This window comes from Chelonia mydas, chromosome 7 (genome assembly GCF_015237465.2).
Source record: "Chelonia mydas isolate rCheMyd1 chromosome 7, rCheMyd1.pri.v2, whole genome shotgun sequence".
NCBI lineage: Eukaryota > Metazoa > Chordata > Testudines > Cheloniidae > Chelonia > Chelonia mydas.
In genome coordinates this window covers 102,213,738-102,238,654 of record NC_057853.1, presented here as the reverse complement: position 1 = coordinate 102,238,654, position 24,917 = coordinate 102,213,738, and the positions used below count along the sequence as shown (strand labels likewise).

The following is a 24,917-nucleotide window of genomic DNA, read 5'->3' as shown; positions in this document are numbered from 1 at the left end:
AATGCTCAGCATATTATCCCAGTTCTGCAGCTTGTCACGCAAATATCAGCTATACATATGGAGTGTACGTATATAGATGTCCCATGATTTTCAAAAGTTGTTAGTGGTTTTGGGTGCCTCAATTTTGGGGCACACACTTCCTCCACCTTCAGTGGATATCCTACTGGGACTTCTTTTTGATTACAGTTTACCAATAAATCGTTATTTATCAAGTCTGCCCCATCTTCAATTTATTTACTTGCAAAGTTGGTCTGAGTTGGATGGAACCCAGAAGGCAAATTCATTTATCAGCTGATCTGCTGACTTGATATTGACTACAATTGAGCATCTCCACAAACACCGATCCAAACAAATACTGCTGAGATCACCTCCTCTAGTTTCCCTCCACATGGCTAAGTTGATAACATTTATTTATGATTTTATGATAATCCTCCTCCCCATTTTCACCTCATTTTTTTAAAAAGAGAAAGCAACGTATTGTCCTGACCTTTGTATTTATATTAAAAGTTCACTAAGTTTCTATGTCCTCTATAGTTGCTCAGTTCTACTGATTTCCCTCCTACAAATATTGCCTGCTGCTTCCCTCTTTATTAGCTGACCTAGTCAACATTGCTCTATAGCACAATCATGCATTTGGGAGCTACTTCAAGAATTTTGGGAGCACTGTGTTATACTTTTATTCTCATTCTCTTCCTCCTCTCCACCAAATAATTAAGGTCAGGATTTTGCTGACCCTGCATGAATGTGCAATTGGTGGGAGGGAGCCTTCCTCCCTCCTTTCTCTACCCCACATTCTATGGTTGAGATTCAGTTACTTGGTGCTGTAGATGGAGTGGAATGCAACAACCCAGAAGAGCCAGTGAGCCATTCCCCACACGCTGCACCAGATACATGGAGTGCTGGAGCCTATGATCTGCTTAAACATCAATCCCATGGCATGTGATAACGGCATTCCACTCTAGCCTACAGCCTCAGGAGCTAGGTCAATATTCCCAGTCCTTACATTCAGAGGATGAAATTTACTCCGGTACACAAGGCTCTCCACACTATTTCATACCTGCATGGATGAGACTGAGGAATTAGAACAGAGTGACCTCACAGGGTGCCTATGTGCCCTAAAAAGAGCCCCTGTGTTGGTCAGACACAAGCTAGGGTGGAATGCCATTACGGCATACCACATGATAGATGTTTAGTCAGAGCACTGGCTCCAACAACCTATGCAACTGGTGTGGAAGGTATGAACTGTTAATCCCATCGGTTCTGGAAGTAGGGGTGCTGGAGCAACCCCTGGCTTGAAGTGGTTTCCATTATATACAGGGTTTACCGTTTGGTTCAATGGCTCTCAGCACCCCCACTATAAAAATTGTTCCAGCACGCCTGGTTAATCCACTCCATCTGCACCGAACCAAGTAACTTCAACCACAGAATGCAAGTCCCAGAAAAGTCTAGTACTGGCAAGCATATTGGACTCCCCAAAGAGGGCAGGGAGGGGTGGGTAAGCCTGAAGCCATGATCCCTCACACCCCCTTAAACAAAGCTGAGCCAGCACACAGGGGACCGTGCACTGCTCTGCCTCCTCCATTGACTCTCTGGCCAAATCAGCTTTGGAGGACTCTTGTATATTCCACTCTGCGCCCAACACTGCAGGATGTGTTTTAGCAATATTGCCCTTACTGTACAAAAGAGTTAAAACAAACACTGCTTAGAAGACAGAATGCATGAGATAAAAACTGAGCAGATCACATTTCTTCCCAACGAACACTAGCACACAGCAGACAGAAGAGATTATAAATTAGCCTTTTTTACAGAAAGCCAAAGGAATGCTGTTAATGTCAGTGTGTTTTTAAGGTGACAAAGACTAAAGCTAATCTGCCAACTGTTATGTATATTGCTTAATAATATATGTGCTATGGCTGCTGCAACATTTATTGCAAATCAACGGCTTAATGATTGTGGCTTTCTACTTTTTAACAATACAACTCGATACCGACTTTGACTCTCTCTATTTAAAAATAATAACTCAGTTCAGCAGTACAGCATTTTCATTAAGCTGGTCTGTAGTTTCATGCTATGCGAAGCGGAGAAGATGCATTTAAAAAATGTTTAATACAGTAATGATCAGAAACCTTGAACATATATAAGGAAACAGGCTTGCTTATTCTGTAACTATGGAAACTACTACATGAAAAAATATTTTAAAAACATTTCAGCTAATAGAGTTGGAGAATGTACTGGATGTGGAAGTCCTAACATATAACCCTATATGTGGGATAAAAGAGAGGTGTAAATTGCGGCTGACAACACTTATGCGTCTGACAATACATTTTCCTCTAACAGGCTCAAATTCATCTCTACTGTAACTGCACTAATGTCAACGGAGTTGCAGCAGGGATGAATTTGGCCCTTTCTATTGCTTTTAATAAAACCACTGTATAAAGTGTATTTCACCCTTTTAAAAAAATGTTTTGAAGGGGCATTTTATTTAATCAATGAAGCAACACCGTATATTGACCAAAGCAGTCAATAATGTTATCACGGTAACTTTCCATAACATACCTTACAGGCCCCAGCCTGCATTTCTCGCACACCCAAAACTCTCACTAAATACTGTGGTGCTGGTTCTGCGGTCATTTACCACGGGAATAACCCTTTTTATGGGAGTAGTCCCATTGACACCAATGGGATGACTCACACAAGTAAAGTTATACATATGCATAAGTGTTGGCCTGACTGGGGCTAAGGAGAGTTTGGGCAGTATAAATAACATTGGATTGGGCCCCAGGTTTGCCTTTTAAATTCTTTTCAAATTCCATTGTATAAACTACCATCATTTCAGCCATCTATCCATGTCATATTGCAGATTAACTTTTTTCAGATAATGCTGTGACTGTTAAAAAATAGCAAATATCCAAAGATAAACACACATGCCTACTACTCCCTTCATCCTTCCAAGGATTACTGAGGCACTATCTGTGGTGGTTTTTTTTATTAGTTTGTTTTTACATTTGCTTGTCCAATTTTAAATTGTAAGGTCAAATAAACAATTCAATGGTCCTAGACAGTTTTTGTGCATCTACAGTTGTAAAGAATTTATAAATCAAAATTTTGCAAGCTATTTGTTCACAATGTGGACTGCATTTTCACATTTCAGCATGTGGGGGAGAGGGGGGACTCCCAATTTGTATTCAATTGTTTTGTCTACATACCCCTTCTCTGTTTTGTCAGTGAAATCTTCATTACTAATTTTTCGGCACTTGGAGATAGCGAGTATGTACGTCACCTGGATTAACACTATAGTTCATAATGGCACCAAAGGACGTGTTATGGTCTGTCAGGTCAATGTGCAAATTAAACACGATTTATTTGGTACACAGCGGCTTCCTTTGGAGCTGTTACAGTGTGTACTGTTAATCCAGCTGCCTTGCATATGCACATTGTGATTACGTGCTAAATGTCCATACAGAAATTTTACTGAACAAAACCTGGACACTATTTCTAAACTAGTCAGCTATATTGTACTATATAGGGTAAAGAACAAATCAACTTTTAAACATTTTACAATATACTAGGGCTGTCGATTAATTGCAGTTAACTCACACGATTAACTCAAAAAAATTAATCGCAATTAAAAAATGTATTGTGATTAATCAGTTTTAATCATACTGTTAAACAGAATACCAATTGAAGTTTATTAAATATTTTTTTATATTTTCCACATTTTCAAATATATCAATTTCAATTACAACACAGAATACAAAGTGTACAGTGCTAACTTTATATTATTTTTTATTACAAATATTTGCACTGTAAAAATGATCAAACAAAAGAAATAGTATTTTTCAATTCACCTCATACAAGTGCTATAGTGCAATCTCTTTATCATGAAAGTACAACGTACAAATGTAGTTTTTTGGTTACATAACACTCAAAAACAAAACAATGTAAAACTTTAGAGTCTACAAGTCCACTCAGTCCTACTTCTTGTTCAGCCAATCGCTAAGAGAAACAAGTTTGTTTTCATTTATGGGAGATAATGCTGCCCACTTCTTAATTACAATGTCACCTGAAAGCGAGAACAGACTTTCGCATGGCACTGTTGTAGCTAGTGTCACAAGATATTTACGTGCCAGATGTGCTAAAGATTCATATGCCTCTTCATGCTTCAGCCATCATTCCAGAGGACACGCTTCCATGCTGATGATGCTCATTAAAAAAAATAATGCGTTAATTGAATTTGTGACTGAACTCTTTGGGGGAGAATTGTATGTCTCCTGCTCTGTTGTACCCATATTCTACCATATATTTCATGTTATAGTAGTCTCAGATGATGACCCAGCACATGTTGTTCGTTTTAAGAACACTTTCGCTGAAAATCTGACAAAATGCAAAGAAGATACCACTGTGAAATTTCTAAAGATAGCTACAGCACTCGACCCAAGGTTTAAGAATCTGAAGTGCCTTCCAAAATCTGAGAGGGATGAGGTGTGGAGCATGCTTTCAGAAGTCTTAAAAGAGCAATACTCTGATGCAGAAACTACAGAACCCAAACCACCAAAAAAGAAAATCAACCTTCTGCTGGTGGCATCTGACTCAGATGACGAAAATGAACATGCATCGGTCCGCACTGCTTTGGATTGTTATCGAGCAGAACCAGTCATCAGCATGGATGCATGTCAGCTGGAATGGTGGTTGAAGCATCCAAGGACATTTGAATCTATAGTGCATCTGGCATGTAAATATCTTGTGACGCCGGCTATAAGAGTGCCATGCAAACACCTGTTCTCTCTTTCAGGTGACATTGTAAACAAGAAACAGTACTTGTATTAGGTGAATTGAAAAATACAATTTATTTTGTTTTTTACAGTGCAAATATTTGTGATCAAAAATAAACATAAAGTGAGTACTATACACTTTGTATTCTGTGTTGTAATTGAAATCAATATATTTGAAAATGTTGAAAACATTCAAAAATATTTTTAAAAATGGTATTCTATTATTGTTTAATAGCATGATTAATTTTTTAATCGCTTGACAGCCTTACAATATTCAGTATGTATGAAATCAGGACGATCACCCGTAAGATCTCTCTCTGCCCATAATGCTCTATGCCAGTGTCATCATGGCATAATTTAACGAACAGAACTGCAATTCTCTTAACCTGTCTTTACCCAGATGCTGATGCCCATTACCTCACTTTTGACTCTGCCTCCCATAAGGTCAGAATTCTGTTTCCCTCTCTCTGGATTACCCCCAACTTAACGACTAACTCACAATTCATGCAATTGTTAATAAAAGCACACTTTTTTTTGTCAGAGTAGAAAATAAAGAGAAAAATCACAAATACGTGTTAGGCAGAATATAAGCAGAGCTGGGCTCCAAGCTGTTAAAGAGAATATTGGTTAGCAAAGATGAATCTCTAACGCTACAGAGAACTATTTGTCCAAGATAGCTACAGTCACCCTGTCTGGCTTTCCACATTCCAGGAAGGCCTCTAATTTAAGGCATTCTGTGCCCTAGATTGTCTCTTATGACCTTTTGGAAAATCAGGTTTCTTCCTTCTCATGAAATCTCCATCCCCTCTGGTATCGAAGGAGTCCCACTATCCACTATGACAGCTTCCTACACCACTATATGGGAGCCTTATCCTTCATTCCAGCCTCAGCAGGTCTGGACAATACATGACATCTTCTTTGATTACTTCCTTCCAGTCCCGTACATATAACCAGGAGTTTGAATGATTCTCCAATTGCGTATCTGAGATGGGCCTTTGGTTCCTCACTTTTGCTCCCAGTCCTCATCACTGGAAATACTCATTTGGGCAGGGCAGCTGGACTCACTTGTTTTGAGCTGTGTGTTCCAACTACAAAAATACAAGGTATTCATAAATCAATTACATAAAGCTTCAGAAATTTAATACAAAAATTATAAAACAGGTATCCAGGCTCTTCCTCAACCATGAAAATGCTGGGAAATATGCTCATAGGACTATTTTGGAAGTTCACCTTCAACTCTGATTGCAGTAAACACCAAATGCTGCACAGAAATGGTGTTTCTCAAAGACTAATTCCTCAACACAGTTAAGACATCTTGAAACTGTCACACCACGCATCTTACCTTGACTTCTAGTTTAAAATTACATTTTAAGGGGGGAAAAGCCCTTTCTTGTCCTATTTTGAAAAAAAATAAAATGCAAAATAAGTGAAGACAATTTTACAGGTCCTCCTTCAGCTAAACCTTTCAGCCACTTCAATGAGAAGATAATCTTTCTGTGATTATGACCAAACCCTCTCGTTGCTTAGCAACACATAATTAAGGAATATGTTTTCAGATCCGCTTTGCAAGCTGGCCATTATCTGATGAAATTACTGGAGCAACAAATGTCAGCCTCATGCAAATGAGCTGGCTGTAGAGAAAGAATGTTTGACTTGTGAAGAAGAGGGCTCAGAATCTCAGAAACACTGTTGGTTTCTTCTTGTCATACATGGATTTTTTTTTAAAGGAAGAGAATAGTACAGATTTTTAAAGAACATAATTCACAATTTAAATATGAGGAATAATGGAAGGAATGTTAAATTTATCCTATGGGAAAAAAATCATTCAAAATGTATACACCCCTTCAGTCCCTTGCAACAGTATTAATATGTACTTTCACTCCAATGTTACCAAAGTAATCAGCTGGATCAGATACACTGCAATTAAATTAACATTTGTGTTCTCAGTATTATGTCAGTTTCATTTTTCAGGCTTTTGGAAACTGTTTATTCAAAAAGCCTGCCTGGATGCCCTTCCTTTGTGCCTGAATCATGTCAATACACATAATGTTGATGAATATTTAAATATGATATATATTTATAAATTACACAAATTAAATAAAATAGTCACAAACCAGGAGGAATCTACTTTCTAAATCTGTGATTGCAGCAAAGGGGGCGGGAGGTCTGAATTTTGACAACTTTTATCATTTCCACTTGCAAAATAGTTCTTTATTTAGATTCCCATGGAATGTCATCACTGGCTTGGCACAGTTTCTATGCCTATAAATGGTATACTTTTATTAAGGCATTTTGTGTGTGCGCTTGTACAGTACATTGTTCACGACTTGTTTGTATGGTGGTTCAGCTGTGCAGAGAAATAATTCCCTCCCATGCAGTCACTATCACTGTGTACAAAAAGGATTTTAAAGGGTTTTTAACATTTATCAGAAAAGTCAAAGTAACAAATTAATGGGATCGTCTAAATTTCCTCTTACTGCAAAATGCATTTCCTATGGTAATTTTTGTTGGTCTTTGACTAGTAAGAGTCAACTTAAAACTGAAGTATTATGTCTGTTTGAACCATTTAGCCCTAAACCAGGAAGGGATTTGAACATTTCTGAAGACAAAAAAGAGGAGGAAAAAAAGGGCAACTACTCCTTTTTATCACTCTAGTGGTTAATCATTGACTTTAACATTAAGCGTAGACCTAGTTCCTTAATAGTTACAAAGCCACACTTATAAGTACTCCTAATAGGAAATCAAGAGTTTTATTTTAGGTGCCTGATAAAACAGTAAATTAATTAAAAAAAGACTATGGTAACTGCCAAAGGTAAGTCAATTCTAGAATTAACACCATTAGCTATCTGATAAATTTTGTCAAAACAATGCTAACCATTTCCTCTGAGAAACATATTTGTGCCCGATAACAACTATAAGAAGTAAATCTACAACTAACCCTGTAACCTAATTGCTCAGAAAATGCAGTATCTAATCTTCTGTTCCATACAAACAACAGGAACAGCAAGATTCATAGTAGAACAATTATCTGATATACCAGTCACTTTATCTAAAGTTAGCTAATCAAATAAAATACTCTGAATTTAATCGCACTGTGAAAGGCAGCACTAGAAACTCTGAATAACTTGTGGCCCCGGGGTAAACCTATTTGCCCCACTTTTTTGTGCATAGGGATGTATCTAATATTTCAGCCCTAAGTCTAACATGATTTATTAGACCCAAATTTATCTTATGATAAACAAACACAGACATAACTCTCCTAGACCACACTACTAATGAATACATTTTTAGAAAATTACTTGGTTCAGGTGATGCCATGGTTGAGACAATAACTGGTGGTCCAGTGCGTCTGGTGAGTTTCTGATAAGGAGAATGTTGCATGTGAAAACTTGGGCCAGCAAGCGCCAGGGTGGAATCCATTTGGGCTCCTTGCTTTCGGAGAAGTTGAGGACTGTTGTGTGGGCTATGCATTGGGGACATTGATGTATTTCGGTCCCTCTTCAGCAGCTCCATGGGCACTGTGTAAGTGGTTGGATATGCTGTTTTGGGACTTGCATGTGGGTTAGTCTGTGCTGTAGTCCCTGGTAATCCAGTTGGAGTGGAATAGGCAGACACTGGACGAGTGTGCATGTTGCATGGCAAAGGAGCGTTGTAGCCAGAATTAGCTAGAAAATGAGCACCTTGATGAGCTGCTCCAGATGCAGAATAAGTTGCAGTTTCCAGAAGGTGCTGTGTGGGGGCACTGGATGGGCGACGATTTATTTCTCCTACTCTTGGTGATACTGGCTGTAGAGAAGGAGGAGGTGCTTGCTGCATACTTGTGCCATCTACACCGGGACCAGAGGCAGGGTGCATGCCATATGCATTCTGCAGTAGTTCACTTCGATGACTAAAGCTGTTAGATCGGGTCCTGGGACGGAGTGTGCCGTTCTTCCCATCATGCCTTTGTAGCTGCATCTCTGTTTTGTAGTTATGGGCAATGCGGGAAAGCACCCTTGCCTGTCCAAGATTTGGAGCTACAGATTTTATATCATTCTCTTCCATCATCGCGAGCAGGCTCGGAGAATCAAATCCTTGCTGCAGCAAAGCACTGAATGTACTTTCAGACACACCTTCTGAACGCAGAAGTGCTAGGAACTCCGGATCAAAGTTTCTTTTAATTTCTTGTCCTGCGAAAGCTGTGGGCACCTGAGAATGGGAAGGAGTCATGGCAGTTTCATAACTATCATAAGGAATCTTTGCATTGACATTTTCCCTGATGGGTCCATAACCACGATTTACAGCAACGGCAGATGGACCTATGCTCCCATCAACAACAGTAGCAGAATTTGGATCGACCACCAAGCATGTTGGAGTAGTTTGTCTAGCAGCTGCAGACTCTATAGGTCTCTCTGCTGTATCACTATAGACCTGCCTGTTGGGAAAAGATGGTGGTTCTGTTCCATATCTAGGGGTGGGCGGTTCAACACCATACCTTGCAGGAGAAGGATCTCTGTTTCGCATTCTCTGCCCCTCTTGGATCATTTTACTCATGGGATCCCTATACATACGGCTGGCTTCGTGTGGGGCAGGTGACCGTCCTTGTACCTGATCCCAAGCCAATCTGCTACCGGGAATCCCATAATTCGGTAATGATCTATTAATCATGTGGTCTCTATAGTAGCGTGGATCTTTAGGTGATCTAGCAGCTAAAGATGGGTCACTGTAATAATCCTGAGATGGCAAGGAGCTTCGTCCAGACATTGCAGCCTGTCTGTCGTAGTAAGTGAAGTCAGGAACAGAACCCTTCCGTAAGGGACCCTGGTTAAAAACTGGATCCTGATATGCGTACGGCTCTTGCTTCAATTCAGCGCCTCCTTGCAAGATGATATCATGCGGTCTATGATTTGGCTGCTCATACCAACCTCCTTCTCCACCGTAAGTCAGCGAATTTCTTCTCCCTGTTGGTCTCTGATATTCAAATGCATTTTCATTCTCCCAGTTGCCTTCATACCATCCTGCAGCATCCCAGCTCTGAGAACGGCCGATATTTGTATGCTTACTTGGAATCGGCATTGGAATGAAACAATTGACTTCTGTTGAGATAAAGAAGAGAAGGAACCTCTCTTTTTAAATCTTCTATTACACACATCAAAAACAGATCGAGCTGTATCTGAGCTCTTCTGGGACTTCAGAAACAACCAAGTGGTGGTTTTATATTTCAAAGTATTCCCTGAATTATTAATTCTTCGAAACTTTAGTAGACAAAACACACAACACCCAGTGTAACTCAGTCTCACTCCAAAACCGAAGAATGAAAGGTCTTTTCTGTATAGTTCAGTCACAGACAAGGGTTGCTGCATCTAATCCAGATGGTTTATCCCTTCCTGTTTGGGACAGTTTGCTCACATGGACAACTGGTCTAGCAGTGTGTGAGGATTATGAGCTAAATAAAACCCCTAAAGCCTTTGTTCCATGTGACATCACTTTAGCCCAATGAAACCTTCTGCGCCAGCCGATCCAGCAACCTCAATATAATTTCTCTTCTGAAAATTATTTTTACATTTATTTGTATATACTTTCATATACATACATGTATATGTATAACAATAAATAAATAAATAAATAAATAAAGCTTCAATGTCAACTCAATCTTAATCCATCCTGATGAAACGCTAATCCCCTGCACACAGCTAAAGACAAATGAAATGGAAGAAGGCAGACAAGCCTAAAAACAGGCCAATGCAAGATACTCAAGAATATAAGACACTGGCTAGAAATTTGTTAGGTATCAGTAGAACACTTTACGAATATTGTAATTTGCTTTGGAAATTTCGGTTTTTTGTTGCAGTTTCAAATTAGCTCCAAAAGGATTCTTTACATTATCATCATAATACTCAAATCCTTTCATCATCCCAGGAAAGAAAATTGCGGAGGTGTAATCTGGAATTTATAATTTGAAGACCCTAGAAGAGGTCACAGTAAAGGAAGGGAGGATCAAAGGATCTTAAACCTGGTATTACAAAGCAAAAAAAAGAGAGTAGTAGACTTTTGTCTATTATCTCCCAGTTTCCTTTAAATATGTTTATGAGATGGAAAAACACTCAGACATCAGACAAAACTCAATTTTTGTATCTTGCAGCATTTCAATAGTCATATGGTTTAGGCTTTTTAAGCTGAAAGTAGGCAAAGGGATTTAGATGGAATCACACCAAAGAAAATTGTTATTTAGAAACATACTAAAATTTTCCATACAAGGTTACCATTTTTGGGAGAGATATTAGAATAATTCTCTAAAAAAGTAGATCAACTGTCACATGCTGCAAATGCTGAAACAGTCGTTGTTTTTGCAAGAGTAGAGCAAATATTATATTTTGTTTACCAACCATCATGTACCCTGCAATACTTCTGTTTAAAGAAATGGAAATGAATCTGTTTCTTTCTCTGCTACAGTAAAAATGTCTGCACCACAAATATGCAAATTTCAGGTCTGAATTACTAAAAGGAGTAATAGTCACCTTTTTAGGGGGATGGGGGGGAACAGCTCGTGCATTTTTATGGCTAATCCACAATAAATGTTTGGTGCACTAGCCATCACATGATGAAGTATTGTACTATTATGATAGCTAAGTCACTAATACAGTCTAATGCTTATACTTGCTTATCATACTAATACCTCTGGGCTATATTTCTGACCCAGATACTGACAGGATCTCTTAGTAATCCCTACATTTCTTTACTGCAGTAAATAGTACAAAATCCTCTTCAAACAGCCTCCCCCACAAAGAATTCAAGTCTTTAAAAATATTCTGGATATTTTATAGACATACAAAAAAACTGCCCCCACAAGATTATTTATTCATTTTTGGATAATATCTGATTAACATCATATTGAATTAACTAACAGAATTAAGGCACACTGGAAAATTTCTTCCTGTGTGAGTCAAAATGGAAACACAAGTTTGTAGCTGATGAATAACGGAGAACATCTTGGCCTACAAAAATATTTAATTACAACGTTTTTCTTAAAAGGGTAAAATATATTTCAAACTAGATACATTAAAATCCAAGTTGTTTGGTTATTTTTAATACTGTTATTTTCTCTGTTACCAAAATTCTGAAGCAGAAGAAGAGAGCTAGTGAAAATTATGTAATTTTATACAATAAAATAGTATTGATATTCTACAGTTCAAGAGCATCTTTCAGCCAGTGATTTAAAAGGAAATCACTAATGAATTTAGTCACAACACCGAGATTGGTGGTATTATCCTCTACACACAGCTGAGAAAACTAAGTCACAGAGACGTTAAGGCCCGCATTTTCTCGTGTTCATTAATTTTAGGTGCCTCATTTTCAGAGGTGCTGAGAAAGACAACGGCAGTTGAAATCAATGGGGACCTCGGGCTGCTCGGAACCTCTTAAAATGTCCGCCAGGCTCTAGGGTCTCAAGTTGGGCACCCAAAATATTAGATACTTGCAAATGTTTAGAGACTTGCTCAAGTTCACACACAAACTGAAGGAGAACCCCAGAAGAAAACCTAGGTCTCATGACTCCCTGTCCCATGTCCTAGCAAGAAGACCATATTTCCCCATTCCTGAAAGATCATTGCTTGCTAACAGCAACAGTCTAGGCTCTAAAAATGATCATCCAGCAACTGCATCTATTCCTCTCTTTAGATAAAGAAATGCTGTGAAAGTAAAAAACGTGGTGGAGTGCTCAGTAACAATGTCTGTGTTCCTGCTTTATAGGAGCCAGCAAACTAACATTGTAGGCCCTGATCCTGGCAACACTTCCGCATATGGTTGAATTTAAACACCTGAACAGTCCAGGGGCGGCAAGATATAGCTCCACGTGGTGCCTTAGCACCAGCAATATTCAGAGCCCAGGGGCCCAGCTCCACCACTATTTGGGGCTGGGTGTCCCCCCCAACCCCACCTGCCACCCACCCACGCCTCCCCCGAGTGTCCCCCGGCTCTCTGCTACCAGCAGGGAAAGGGCTAAGAGGAGTCCTCCTCTCTGGCCCCTGTCCCAGAGCAGCCTGTCTGCACCCCAAACTCATCCCCAGCCCTGCCCCACCCCAGAGCCCACACCCCCAGCCAGAGCTTTCACCCCCCCACTGCACCCTCAACCCTCTACCCTAGCCCTGAGCCTCTCCAACACCACAAACCCCTCATCTCCAGCCCCAGAGCCCTCATCCCCCTGCACTCCAACCCTCTGCCCCAGCCCTGAGCCTCTCTAACCCCCCAAACCCTCTAGCCCCAGACAGAGCCCTCACCTCCACACTCCTACTCTCACCCTGTGCCCCTCCCACATCCCAAACCCCTCATTCCCAGGCCCAGACAGAGCCCTCACCCCCTACATCCTTACTCTTCCCTGAGCCCCTCCCACACCCCACAGCCCTCACTCCTGCACCCCCTCCCATCCCCAAACTCCCTCTCAGAGCCTGCACCCCAATCTCCTGCCCCAGCCTAGGGCCTGCACTCCAGACCTCCTCCCCCACCCAAACTCCCTACCAAAGCCTTGGGCAGGTGGGGGGCGGAGTCTGGGGGGGCGGAGTTTGCGCAGGGGCGGGTTCTGGGCACCACCAAAATTTCTACAAACCTGCCACCCTTGAACACTCCCATTGACTTCAATGGATCTCCACAAGTGCTTAAAGTTAAGCACGTGTGTGTGTACAGGATCCGGGCTTTAGTGAAATGTCAGACACTTTTCCACAACACTAAGTTAAAGAAATTCTTGTGTCCTCACTGGAGAGTGTATTTCTAATATATTGACTTTAACAGCTGCTGGGCAGGAATTCCAGCAGCCTTTCAGTCTAAACTATCATCTCCCTGAAAACCCTCTGCTTAGCCCAGCCATGTCTGCTCTGCCCTCCCTCTAACCTCTCTGTTAAGGTGGACACAGATTATTTGCTCAATGAACACAAATGAGAGCACAGACGTGACCATGACAGCCAGCATGAAATATGATGGGGGGAACCAAAAAAGTTAAATTCCCACTGCACCAGAAAATGAGTAAGAAATATTTTAAATGAAACACAGACAGGGGCAGAGAGCTCTTTTGTTTTTCTTTTTGCAGTCTTAAAAACAGCTCCTATGCAAATACCAGTATTTCTGTAGCTGTTTATAAAATAAGATCCCTGCATCAGTCACCAACAGAGGACTTTATGGAGCAACCTACTGATCCAACATAACTAATCTGATATAACAAGAGTACCTGGGAAAGGAGCAATTCACAAATATTGACATTCCTAATCCAAGGGTGTGACTGAGGAATGTATTTTACATGCAGTCCATGTTATTGTACCTTATCTTTGAATTTTACAGATATATTGGGAATATTGCAACACGGAACAAAAGCAAAATAATTACCAGGATATGAAATGCTTTTGCCTTTGTGAACCTGTGAAAAAATGCACAATTAGAGTTTAATACAATGGATTTCAAGTCAACAATGATGTAATCGGCATATGCTCTGCTATGATACAGCAACTGCAAAAATAGACTTGTTTTTTTAAAAAATGTGATGGGTGACTCTGTCATCTAAAATCCCGTCATCTAAAACTGAAGGGGTGAAGATCAAATTTGTGTAAGTCAATGGGATCTGATACTGGTAAATGTCTAGCTCTACACAGTGCTAGAAAATTCAGTTTTGTATCTGGGAGAGAAGAAAGCATGGATTATATGATCTTACTTACTTTAGAAAACAGACTATTAAATCTGCAAATGCTAGAGAGGCTACTCTTGCCTCAATGTGCATGTAGAATTCCTATCAATTATGGGCAGTGGGTGGAGTCCCCTTTTGGGGAGGTTAGCCCCTGGCTCCGCCCCTTCCGCCTGTGCTCTCCCCATGTCCAGAGCCCCAAGACCCTCTACCCCACAATGGCTGGAGCCACAAGTCCTCCCCCCTCTCCCCCCCCGCCACAGGAGCCCCAGGCTGGCCGAAGCCCTGAGCACTCCCTGCCTTGGCTGGAGCGCCCCTCTCCCCCCCCTTGGCTGGAGGAGCCCCAAGGAGCCCCGGGTTGGCTGAAGCCACTCCGCATCCCCTCCCTGGACCCAATCCGCGCAGGGGGAAAGCGTCAGTATGTGCCTCCTCAGCCACCCCAGAACCTGCATGGGGCATAATAAAACAAAAGCTTCACTGCCAAACCCCATGGTGGTGGTGGGGGGGGAGGGGCGGGGGGGGGAGAGTGACTGTGGCAGCGCTGGGGGAGGCAGAGCCTCCCTTGGCCTATTATACCCGCCACCCATGCTATCAGTGTAAGTGGAAAGCCCCTTGAGAAGGAATGTGCTTAGTGGTTAGGGCAGGGATTACGTATCAGGACTCCTGGGTTCTATTCCTGGCTCTGCCACTGACTCACTGTGACACCTTGGTTAAGTTCCTTAACTTCTCTGATCTCAGATTGCCCATTTATAAAGTGGGTATCATAATACGTACCTACTTCACTGTGATGTTGTGAAGATATTAATTAATTAGTGTTCTTAACATGCTTTGAGTTCCCTGAATAAAATGCACCAAAAAGGTGCAGAGTAAGAGTAATCTTATAGCTCTCTGAATGTCTGCCCTTCTTCTGAAAATGCATCATTGTGCATGATGAGTGCTGAAGCTTAGGTAGCTCTTTATTACTTCCTCTCTTTGGCTTGCATCTCCTCAAGAGGCAGGCATTGCTGAGGTGGAGTTAAACATTTTCTGGTATACAGTGGTTAAAGAAGGGGGAAAGGAATGACATGCGCTGTAAATGCCACATAAAGAACTTAGTTTAAATAAAAATCTAGGGGGGTGGGCGTGATAAACCCTAGGAAGTCATTGTATTTGCTGAAATTTGGCTTTGCAAAAAGCTCTCACACAGTGGCAACAAGCACACAGCACAGATAGGCTTTATAGCAGCTTCTCTCTAAATTAGATAAGTACAAAGAGAAAATTAGCAGGATTGCACAGGAATCATTTTCAAAAATCAAAGGAATATGAACAGCATCTGAAAGCATTCAACTCTTGGAGTTGTGCCACGTGCTTTTACGAATTTCCAAACCAAAAGCATGGATGCTTAAAAACTTCAACAAAACACTCCAAAGAAAACCCAAATACCAAGTTGGTCCATTACAACAAAAAATCTTTTAAGATTAGCTGAACACTAAGCAGTCGCAGCCCCATGTAACTCTAGATTCTGGCCACTTTAAAAGCCAAAAACAAAAGCTTATGTATATTTGCAACTCAACCTCCCTGAAAATGGGATATAAATTTATTGAAAACACTAGATCACATATTCCCATGGCTTGTGCACTGAAAATTGTAAGAACTCTCTTTAAAAAACCCTGCCTCTAAATGCTACAGACAAGCTAAAACCTCCAACTTAGTTATGCTGCCATTCCAATTTACTATACAAAAATGGCCCCATGCACATGAAAAGCATATTCCAAAAAAAGAAAAAGGAATGTGTGGTCTGAACATACGTAGGAGAAACCAAAGCAAAGCCAAAGAACCCACACATGCCAAAAAACAAAGGCAGTTACTGCAGAAAACTGGTTCTAAGTGACTAATGCCACTCTGAGCAACAATAATTTGCTAATAGCCCAGAAAAACCCTGATATCTTTGTGGCAATACTCAAAGATAGCAGTGGATTTCTAAAGCATATCAGATCCACCTGCAATGGTGGGCATCTGCATTACCTGCATCTGTGGTTGCAAAGTGTTTGGAAGGGCTCTCTGCACGTTATTTGTCTCATCCCATTATAGCAGACTCTATCTGCAGATCACTTTTAAAAAAAAAATCATGCTATTTACTTTTTTTATACCTTGGAACCCACAAAGACAGCTAATAAATGCATCTAATAAATTTAAGTAACTCACAACCTTATTATTGTAATCCTTGATAGAGTTGCCAATTTTGGTTGGATGTATTCCTGGAGGTTTCATCACATGACAAAATCTTTAATTAAAGATTAATCTTTAATTCCTGGAGACTCCAGGGCAATCCTGGGGGGCTGGCAACCCTAACCTTGACTTCTTGCCACCCAACTTCCTTCCTTTATTTTTGTTTGGTGTGACTATATCTTCAATTAGCCAATAAGCACTCTATGGCAGGCTGCATATCTATGATTTGCAGTACACAGGACACTAGAGATGCTGAATAAAGAAACGACAATCTCTCTAATGGGTGTTTCTAGACACACTCACTGCACCTACTTCAACCTTCAATTATTTTATAGGGTCGAGTACCATGAAAAGCATTAACTTATGCAGCTAAATTCTGTAGTAAATATCTGCGGATCATAGAAACTTCCAAAGCTTTGTATTACAAATGGGAACCTATGGCTCCTGGTCACTCAACCTGGCTTTCAGGGTAAATATCTCTGCCAAAAGCCATAACAGCAGTATGTATATACTGAGCTGCTGTAGTGCAAAGATAGAGTAGCGTTCTCACTATTCAAGAGGGGCCTACAGAAACTGGTTCTGAGTATCTCTGTTGGGAATATTTGGAAGATTCCTAGAATACAGAACAGGACTACTCTAGATATCCTAAAATGCAGGATGGCTTTTCCTAAGATGTAAAGTATGGTGCAAACACGATCATCAGCTAGGGAAGAGATTTAAACAGGCCACAGACTTTGCAAGAAGCAGCAATCCACCAGGGGAATAAAGCCCTCTGGTGACTGGGAGTCCCACCAGAAAAACCAGTATATATAGTCTCTTGGAAAGACAGCCTCACTTTGCCTGCACTTCATTCATGCATATACACCAGAATTACTCCAGTAGTGGGCTGCCGTAACTTCCTAGGAAGATGCTCAATGCAGTACTTCACGGAACTGGAAAAATCCATCTAAAACTGCCTTTGAATAACAAGTTAGTTCTAGGATTAAAGCCTCCAAGTTTTATGCCAAGTTCAGAAAATGGGGAATTAAAAGTCACCAAGTGCAGCAGAGACCCATTATCTATGAAGCAGATTTCGATCTAGCATGGGCTTGTAAGATCTAGCAAAGAATGAGGATTTACTCTTGTGAAGAAAGATGGAATTCCGACTAACAGGAACGTGAGAATCTAGAACGTACTCAGAGACATAAAAACTAAAAACCTTGCTGCAAACACCATCTTGAAATCTTGGAATGAGATTTACAACCAGACTTCAACCAGGCAAAATTTTTGCATTCAAATATTTAGAATATCACTTATAACACAATTAACAGGAAAAATATTGTGCAATTCTTGCACCAGCAAAGGGTTAACTTTTTTTTTTTTTTTAACTCCTACACCAAAAACGCATATACTTTCAGGAACTACAAAAAAAAATCAATCAGTCTGGATGCTGAATAGTGATCTAAAAACTGGCATGCATGGTTCATTGGGCATGTCCCTCAAACACTCACAAAGATCTAATCTAGAAATGTTTTTTTAAAAATCCTTTAGAAATCACATCAAGCATCCAAAATTGGGTATTAGACCTTGAGGTCAAAATTCATCATGATATTAAAAGAATTTGGGAGTAAGATTTAAATATCATCTGTAACGAAAAGGCCTGGAATTATATCTGTCCCACAAACTAGAATCTTAAATGAATATGTTTTAGAATTCTGACCTCTGCCATGCATGCCTGGGCCTCCATATAAATAATAAATAAATAATAATGATGATGATGATGGAAGTATTACTGGATTCCTGACAAGATTAAAAGGTGGAATCTCAGGAGACTCTTTTTTATGGTGATACTCAAGAACCACAGGACACATTTCCCAAGTTTTGGAACGCTTCACAGGGTAAAAGAATATTTGGACAAATATTCTTTCAAATATAAATTATTTATTAATAGATGTTTTAGATCAGTGGGTCTCAAACTTCATTGCACCATGACCCCCTTCTGACAACAAAAATTACTACACCACCCCAGGAGGGGGACTGAAGCCCAAGCCCCGCTGCCAGGGTGGGCAAAGCTGCCCCAAGGCTTCTGCCCTGGGTGTGGGGGCTTGAGCTTCGGTTTCAGCCCTGGGCCGCAGCAAGTGTAACATCAGCTTTAGCGACCCCATTAAAATGGTGTTGTAACCCACTTTGGAGTCCCGACCCACAGTTTGAGAACCCGTGTTTTAGATTAATAGATTTTAACGTTAGAAGGTACTGTTAGAGCATCGAGTCTGAGATTAAGGAAGATATCCATATTACAATATCCTTTTGCCTCCTGGAAAACAGATACATGCTTCTTGGACTTCCAAAGGGAGCAACAGGAGTGTAATGTGACCAGATTCTCAAAATAAAACAACAGGACACATGTCACTCAGGGTCATGAAAGAGGATGAAGCGGTGACAGCTTAATACATGGGCAGGATCGGGCCCTGTGGAGAGCAACAGGAAGAAAACTGAGGGCAGAAGAGAGAGGGGAAGTTACACTGAGTCTCTGTCACCCCATGCATGAGAACAATAAATCTACTGACTATTTGTTCTTCTCAGAGGAATGAATCCCTTTCAACAAAAGAGGCTCCTTAAACTACATCTCATAGCAATCATTGCACTTGTGGCTAAAGGTGCATTTGGTGATGGAATGTCCACGTTTAGGTTCATCTTATCACTTCTCTGCTCTCCTCCTTCCCAGCAGAGACTAGAGAGAATGGCTTCCCAGAACTGTCAGCAGCGCCTCCTGCTGGAAAAGTGAAAGTGTGCTGCTGTGCATAAAAAGGACACTTTGGAGTCCTGTTTTAAAGACTATAAATCTTTGGGAGAGACCACTGGGAAAAAAAAAACAACCACGATATCTGGTCAATTAATAAAAGTGTTTCAAGAAATGTAATTGCCAAGGAGGAATTACTAAGATATTCGAAACAGGTTTCAGAAGGGGTAGCTGTGTTAGTCTGTAACAGCAAAAATAACGAGGAGTACTTGTGGCACCTTAGAGACTAACACATTTATTTGGGCATAAGCTTTCATGGGCTAAAACCCACTTCATCAGATGAACAGAGTGAAAAATACAGTAAGCAGTATATATATTTTACAGTATATTTTACATTACAGCACATGTGCTGTAATATAGACACACTGCTTACGGTATTTTTCACTCCAAGCATCTGATGAAATGGGTTTTAGCTCAAGAAAGATTATGCCCAAATAAATTTGTTAGTCTCTAAGGTGCCACAAGGACTCCTCTTTTTTTTTAAGATACTGGAAAGACATCTCCATCTGCACTGCTGGAATGGACACTGGCCTTGTCAGAAGCTGCTTCTTGTGAGAAAACTGCCATCCACTGGATGAAACCAATGTTTTCATACTATATGGGATACTTCTTTAAACTTCTTGGAGTTAACTTTAACATAGGGGACCAAATTCATCCATAGCATAACTCTACTGAAGTCAACAGCTACAACAATGGAAATTTTGGCCTTGTGTACACATACATCAGGCAGGTTTTGGCATGTTAGCTGCAGACAGTTTTCTTTTTAAACTAAGAACAGGATATATTGGAGACTTTAAATAAATTCATTAAATTAACACTGTTAACCTAACCGTCTATACTGAAGTGTCAGTGTGAAACTAACAAGCAACCCCACTCAGGCGTAATGTAACAAGAGTTCATACTCAGTGCTAGAAATTACTGTTGTAGCAATTACATATATTACCTGTGTTCATGGGTACTGAAAAGTATACTTGTAAAAGAAAGCTATATAATGTGTTTCCCTGCAACTTTATTCTAGTGAGACCAGAAATCCAACTTCTTTCAAAATAGCTTGTAATAGGTATATTTTGTAGAGATGGGCTCAAGCCTGAAACTCTGGATCCAGATTCAAACTTCTCCAAAATTCAGGGTGATCACATTCAAGGTGTTAGTGATGAATAAGAATATATATTGTTCAAATCGGTCATTGAGAACAGATCATTTTCAAGCACATATGCCTATGGCTGTCAGGAAGCTGAAAAATTAACACTGTACATCTCAGATGAGTTCATTTATTGATAGTTGATAGAACAGGTTGCTGACTATACTACAGGTTGCATATTCTGAAGTACAAAGGGGGGAAAATATCACAGTTGCTATGTTTTTATTAATGTATAAATTGAATAAATGGAAAAACTATCAAGGCTGAAAATTAAGCCTATGGTGTAGAAGTAGTTCATGAATAACAACAAGGCTAAACTGCAGATTAGACAAGTATAAAGCTACAACAGGTGTGGGTTAAAAAGTAAAGACAGAAGACAGAGATCTTTATTTTGAGTTATGGACAACTAACAAAACACCATGGGGAAAGTTCTACTTTCAATAGTAGGCTGAGTTGGCTATCCAATACAAAAAAAGCTTCACATGGAATTCATGCAAATTGCACCAGTATTCCTATCTATATGGTTAGAGCTCAGTTAATTTGTCTTACACTTTATCAAAGAACACCAACAAGCTGTTTTTTTTATTTGTACAGCTTGTTTCATGTGTAACTCTCATTCTAAATCTTGTCATGGAGTTTTCCCCCATGCCACAGTTTTGGTGATGTAACACAAGTGAGCAAATGTGCATAAAATACACATATAGGCTTGAACAAAAACCAACACCACCACATTCCTTAATGCTGTAAAAATGACTGCATACCTGTCTCATTTGGAACATGCACAATAGCTTATTCACAAGCCAAGAAATGTTCATTTATACCGATGGGGAAAGTCTGAATCAACATGGTGAGAGGACTTAGCTTGACCTACATTTATGAACCCACTGTGGTTGGCTGAACTTTGTTCATCCATGTGAACTCCCTGCATAGGATTTATGTCAACTTTTTTTGTTGTATCTGAAGACCCACAAACTTCATTAGACCCTACATACACAAACTAATGTCCATGATGCCTTTTCACCACACAGATATTTCACAGCACTACCGGAATCTGGGGGCTGAACTTCGTGACTTTGTCCTCACCCATAACTATTTCACATTTGGGGACAATGTATACCTTCAAATCAGCGGCACTGCTATGGGTACCCGCATGGCCCCACAGTATGCCAACATTTTTATGGCTGACTTAGAACAACGCTTCCTCAGCTCTCATCCCCTAATGCCCCTACTCTACTTGCGCTACATTGATGACATGTTCATCATCTGGACCCATGGAAAAGAAGCCCTTGAGGAATTTCACCATGTTTTCAACAATTTCCAACCCACCATCAACCTCAGCCTAGACCAGTGCGTACAAGAGATCCACTTCCTGGACACTACGGTGCTAATAAGCGATGGTCACATAAACACCACACTATACCAGAAACTTACTGACTGCTATACTTACCTATATGCCTCTTGCTTCCATCCAGATCACACCACATGATCCATTGTCTTCAGCCAAGCTCTACAATACAACCGCCTTTGCTCCAACCCCTCAGACAGAGACAAACACCTATAAGATCTCTATCAAGCATTCTTACAACTACAATACCCACCTGATGAAGTGAAGAAACAGATTGACAGAGCCAGAAGAGTACCCAGAAGTTACCTACTTCAGGACAGGTCCAACAAAGAAAATAACAGAACGCCACTAGCCAACACCTTCAGCCCCCAACTAAAACCTCTCCAACGCATCATCAAGGATCTACAACCTATCCTGAAGGACGACCCATCACTCTCACAGATCTTGGGAGACAGGCCAGTCCTTGCTTACAGACAGCCCCCAAACCTGAAGCAAATATTCACCAGCAACCACACACCACACAACAAAACCACTAACCCAGGAACCTATCCTTGCAACAAAGCCCGTTGCCAACTCTGTCCACATATCTATTCAGGGGACACCATCATAGGGCCTAATCACATCAGCCACGCTATCAGAGGCTCGTTCACCTGCACATCTACCAATGTGATATATGCCATCATGTGCCAGCAATGCCCCTCTGCCATGTACATTAGCCAAACTGGACAGTCTCTACGTAAAAGAATAAATGGACACAAATCAGACGTCAAGAATTATAACATTCAAAAACCAGTCGGAGAACACTTCAATCTCTTTGGTCACTCGATTACAGACCTAAAAGTTGCAATTCTTCAACAAAAAACTTCAAAAACAGACTCCAACGAGAGACTGCTGAATTGGAATTAATTTGCAAACTGGATACAATTAACTTAGGCTTGAATAAAGACTGGGAGTGGATGGGTCATTACACAAAGTAAAACTATTTCTACATGTTTATTCCCCCACCCCACGCTGTTCCTCAGACATTCTTGTCAACTGCTGGAAATGGTCCACTTTGATTATCACTACAAAAGGTCCCCCCCCCAGCCCCCGCTCTCCTGCTGGTAATAGCTCACCTTACCTCATCACTCTCGTTACAGTGTGTATGGTAACACCCATTGTTTCATGTTCTCTGTGTATATAAATCTCCCCACTGTATTTTCCACTGAATGCATCCGATGAAGTGAGCTGTAGCTCACAAAAGCCTATGCTCAAATAAATTTGTTAGTCTCAAAGGTGCCACAAGTCCTCCTTTTCTTTTTGCGGATACAGACTAACACGGCTGCTACTCTGAAACCAACAACACAGGGAGTAATAAGCTTCAAGGAAAGGCCTTTGTGAAAAATGTGAGTGCGTTAGAAAGTAATGAACAGACCAGTGAACTTCGGATGGATATACTGGAACAGGGCACCAAATCAGGAGGAACCAATCATTAACCAAAATTTTAAGTGGAGTTTGCCAGAACCTCAATTGGTGTAAATCAACATAAAATAAGTTTAACAGCTGAGGATCTGCAAAACTTTTTATTTGCCTCCATTAATTTCTCTCTCCTTCCCCATGGAGAAACTTGGTAAGCTACACTTCCTAAAAAGTCTGATGGTTTTATGTCTTTTGACAGGCAAAAAGAAAAACAAATACAGTTTTATTGGGGAGGGAGGAAAAAACCTCTTTACAATGAATTATACTCATGAAACAAAGCCAGCTCAAATGTACTAATAGACTACTTCCCTCTTTATTCTAAATGAGTAATTTTTACCCAGTATTGGCAAATGTATCCATACTTGATATAATCTCTAACACATTGTTTCTCTTTGAATGACCATTTATGATACAAATTTCCTGACATAAACAGGAATTTATTTCTTAACAATAAACAAACAAACAAAAACAAAACCATCTATTTAGTTGACCTACAGACTGTTTATTAGTCCCAAGGCAGGTTTTAATCATTAAATGCCTTATGTTGTGAACTCCTCAGAGCAGAAGTTGTCCTTAATGAGGTCTTGGTAAGCACCTATCACACAACGGACATTACTGTAAACAAACAAAACAAAAAGCTTCCTGACCCAGGAGCAAGAGAATTCCCTCTTTTTTCATTAAGGAATTTTAACTTGTATTTGCTTGTTCCAGCCTGGAAGTGTCAGTATGCCATGGAAGTCCTAGTGTTGCTTTTCACACGAATGGCAACCAAATCCATCATGGCAGGTAAGACTAGAGTAGAGAGAACCACTTTCTGAACTGCTTGTAACTCTAGGAAGTTGTTCTGATAAGCTTCCACGTTTTGTCTGACCAGAATGGATTTTTTCAACATGGTTAGATTCACAAAGTGACTGATGGAGCAGGTGATGGTGGTGGTACCAGTGGCAACTTCCCTATAACCTTTAGCCTGGTGGTTAGATCACTTATCTAGGATGTGGGAGACCCAGATGGAGAAGAGATTTGAATACTGGTCTCCCACATCTGAGGAGCATGCCCAAACTACTGAGCCATGGGATATTCTGGTGTTTGTCTCTCTAAATGTCTCCTGTGGAAGCTTTTCCACTTCTTTCATTTGTCTGCTACTGTACCCTCCCCTACACCAATAATTCCGTATAATATTTGAAGACCCCAAGACAAAATCAGGCAAAGTAAAATGCCTGCTTTTTCAAATTATGCTTTCATAGCAGCTGGAATGGCCAGTGTTCAGGAATTTATTACCCCACAGTCCAACCTGACCACAATAAAAGATATTTCAACAAAAAAATAGCCTTCAGCAAAGCCAGTGTGGTGTATGATAATCCTACAACCCTACGGGCTGGTCTCCACTGATTGACTGAACTACATTGGGCAGGGGGTGTGAAAAGTCCACTCCCCGAGAGATGTAGGTAAGCCAACCTAACTCCTGGTGTAGACAGCACTAATTCTGTTGACCTAGCTACCGCCTCTTGGGGAGGTGGATTAACTACAGCCACAGGGGAAGTCGCTGTAGTGCATGTCTACATTGAAGCACT

General features: G+C 40.5%; 1 protein-coding gene across 22 annotated transcripts in view; it reads right to left on the bottom strand.

The window, feature by feature from the left end:
• The window catches only part of CTBP2 (C-terminal binding protein 2), a 427,187-nt gene that overhangs the window by 66,861 nt on the left and 335,409 nt on the right, over nt 1-24,917 (bottom strand). For 12 of the 22 annotated variants that reach the window (XR_003564086.3, XR_006292428.1, XR_006292427.1 and 9 more), the window contains one exon: nt 8,072-9,847. The exons of the other annotated variants lie outside the window; for them this stretch is intronic. Coding sequence is in view for 8 of the 12 variants with exons in the window: in XM_037904347.2 (XP_037760275.1) it covers nt 8,072-9,847 (1,776 nt within the window). In the remaining 4 variants the exon portion in view is untranslated. The remainder of the gene's footprint in view (nt 1-8,071; nt 9,848-24,917) is intronic. 22 annotated transcript variants of the gene reach the window in all.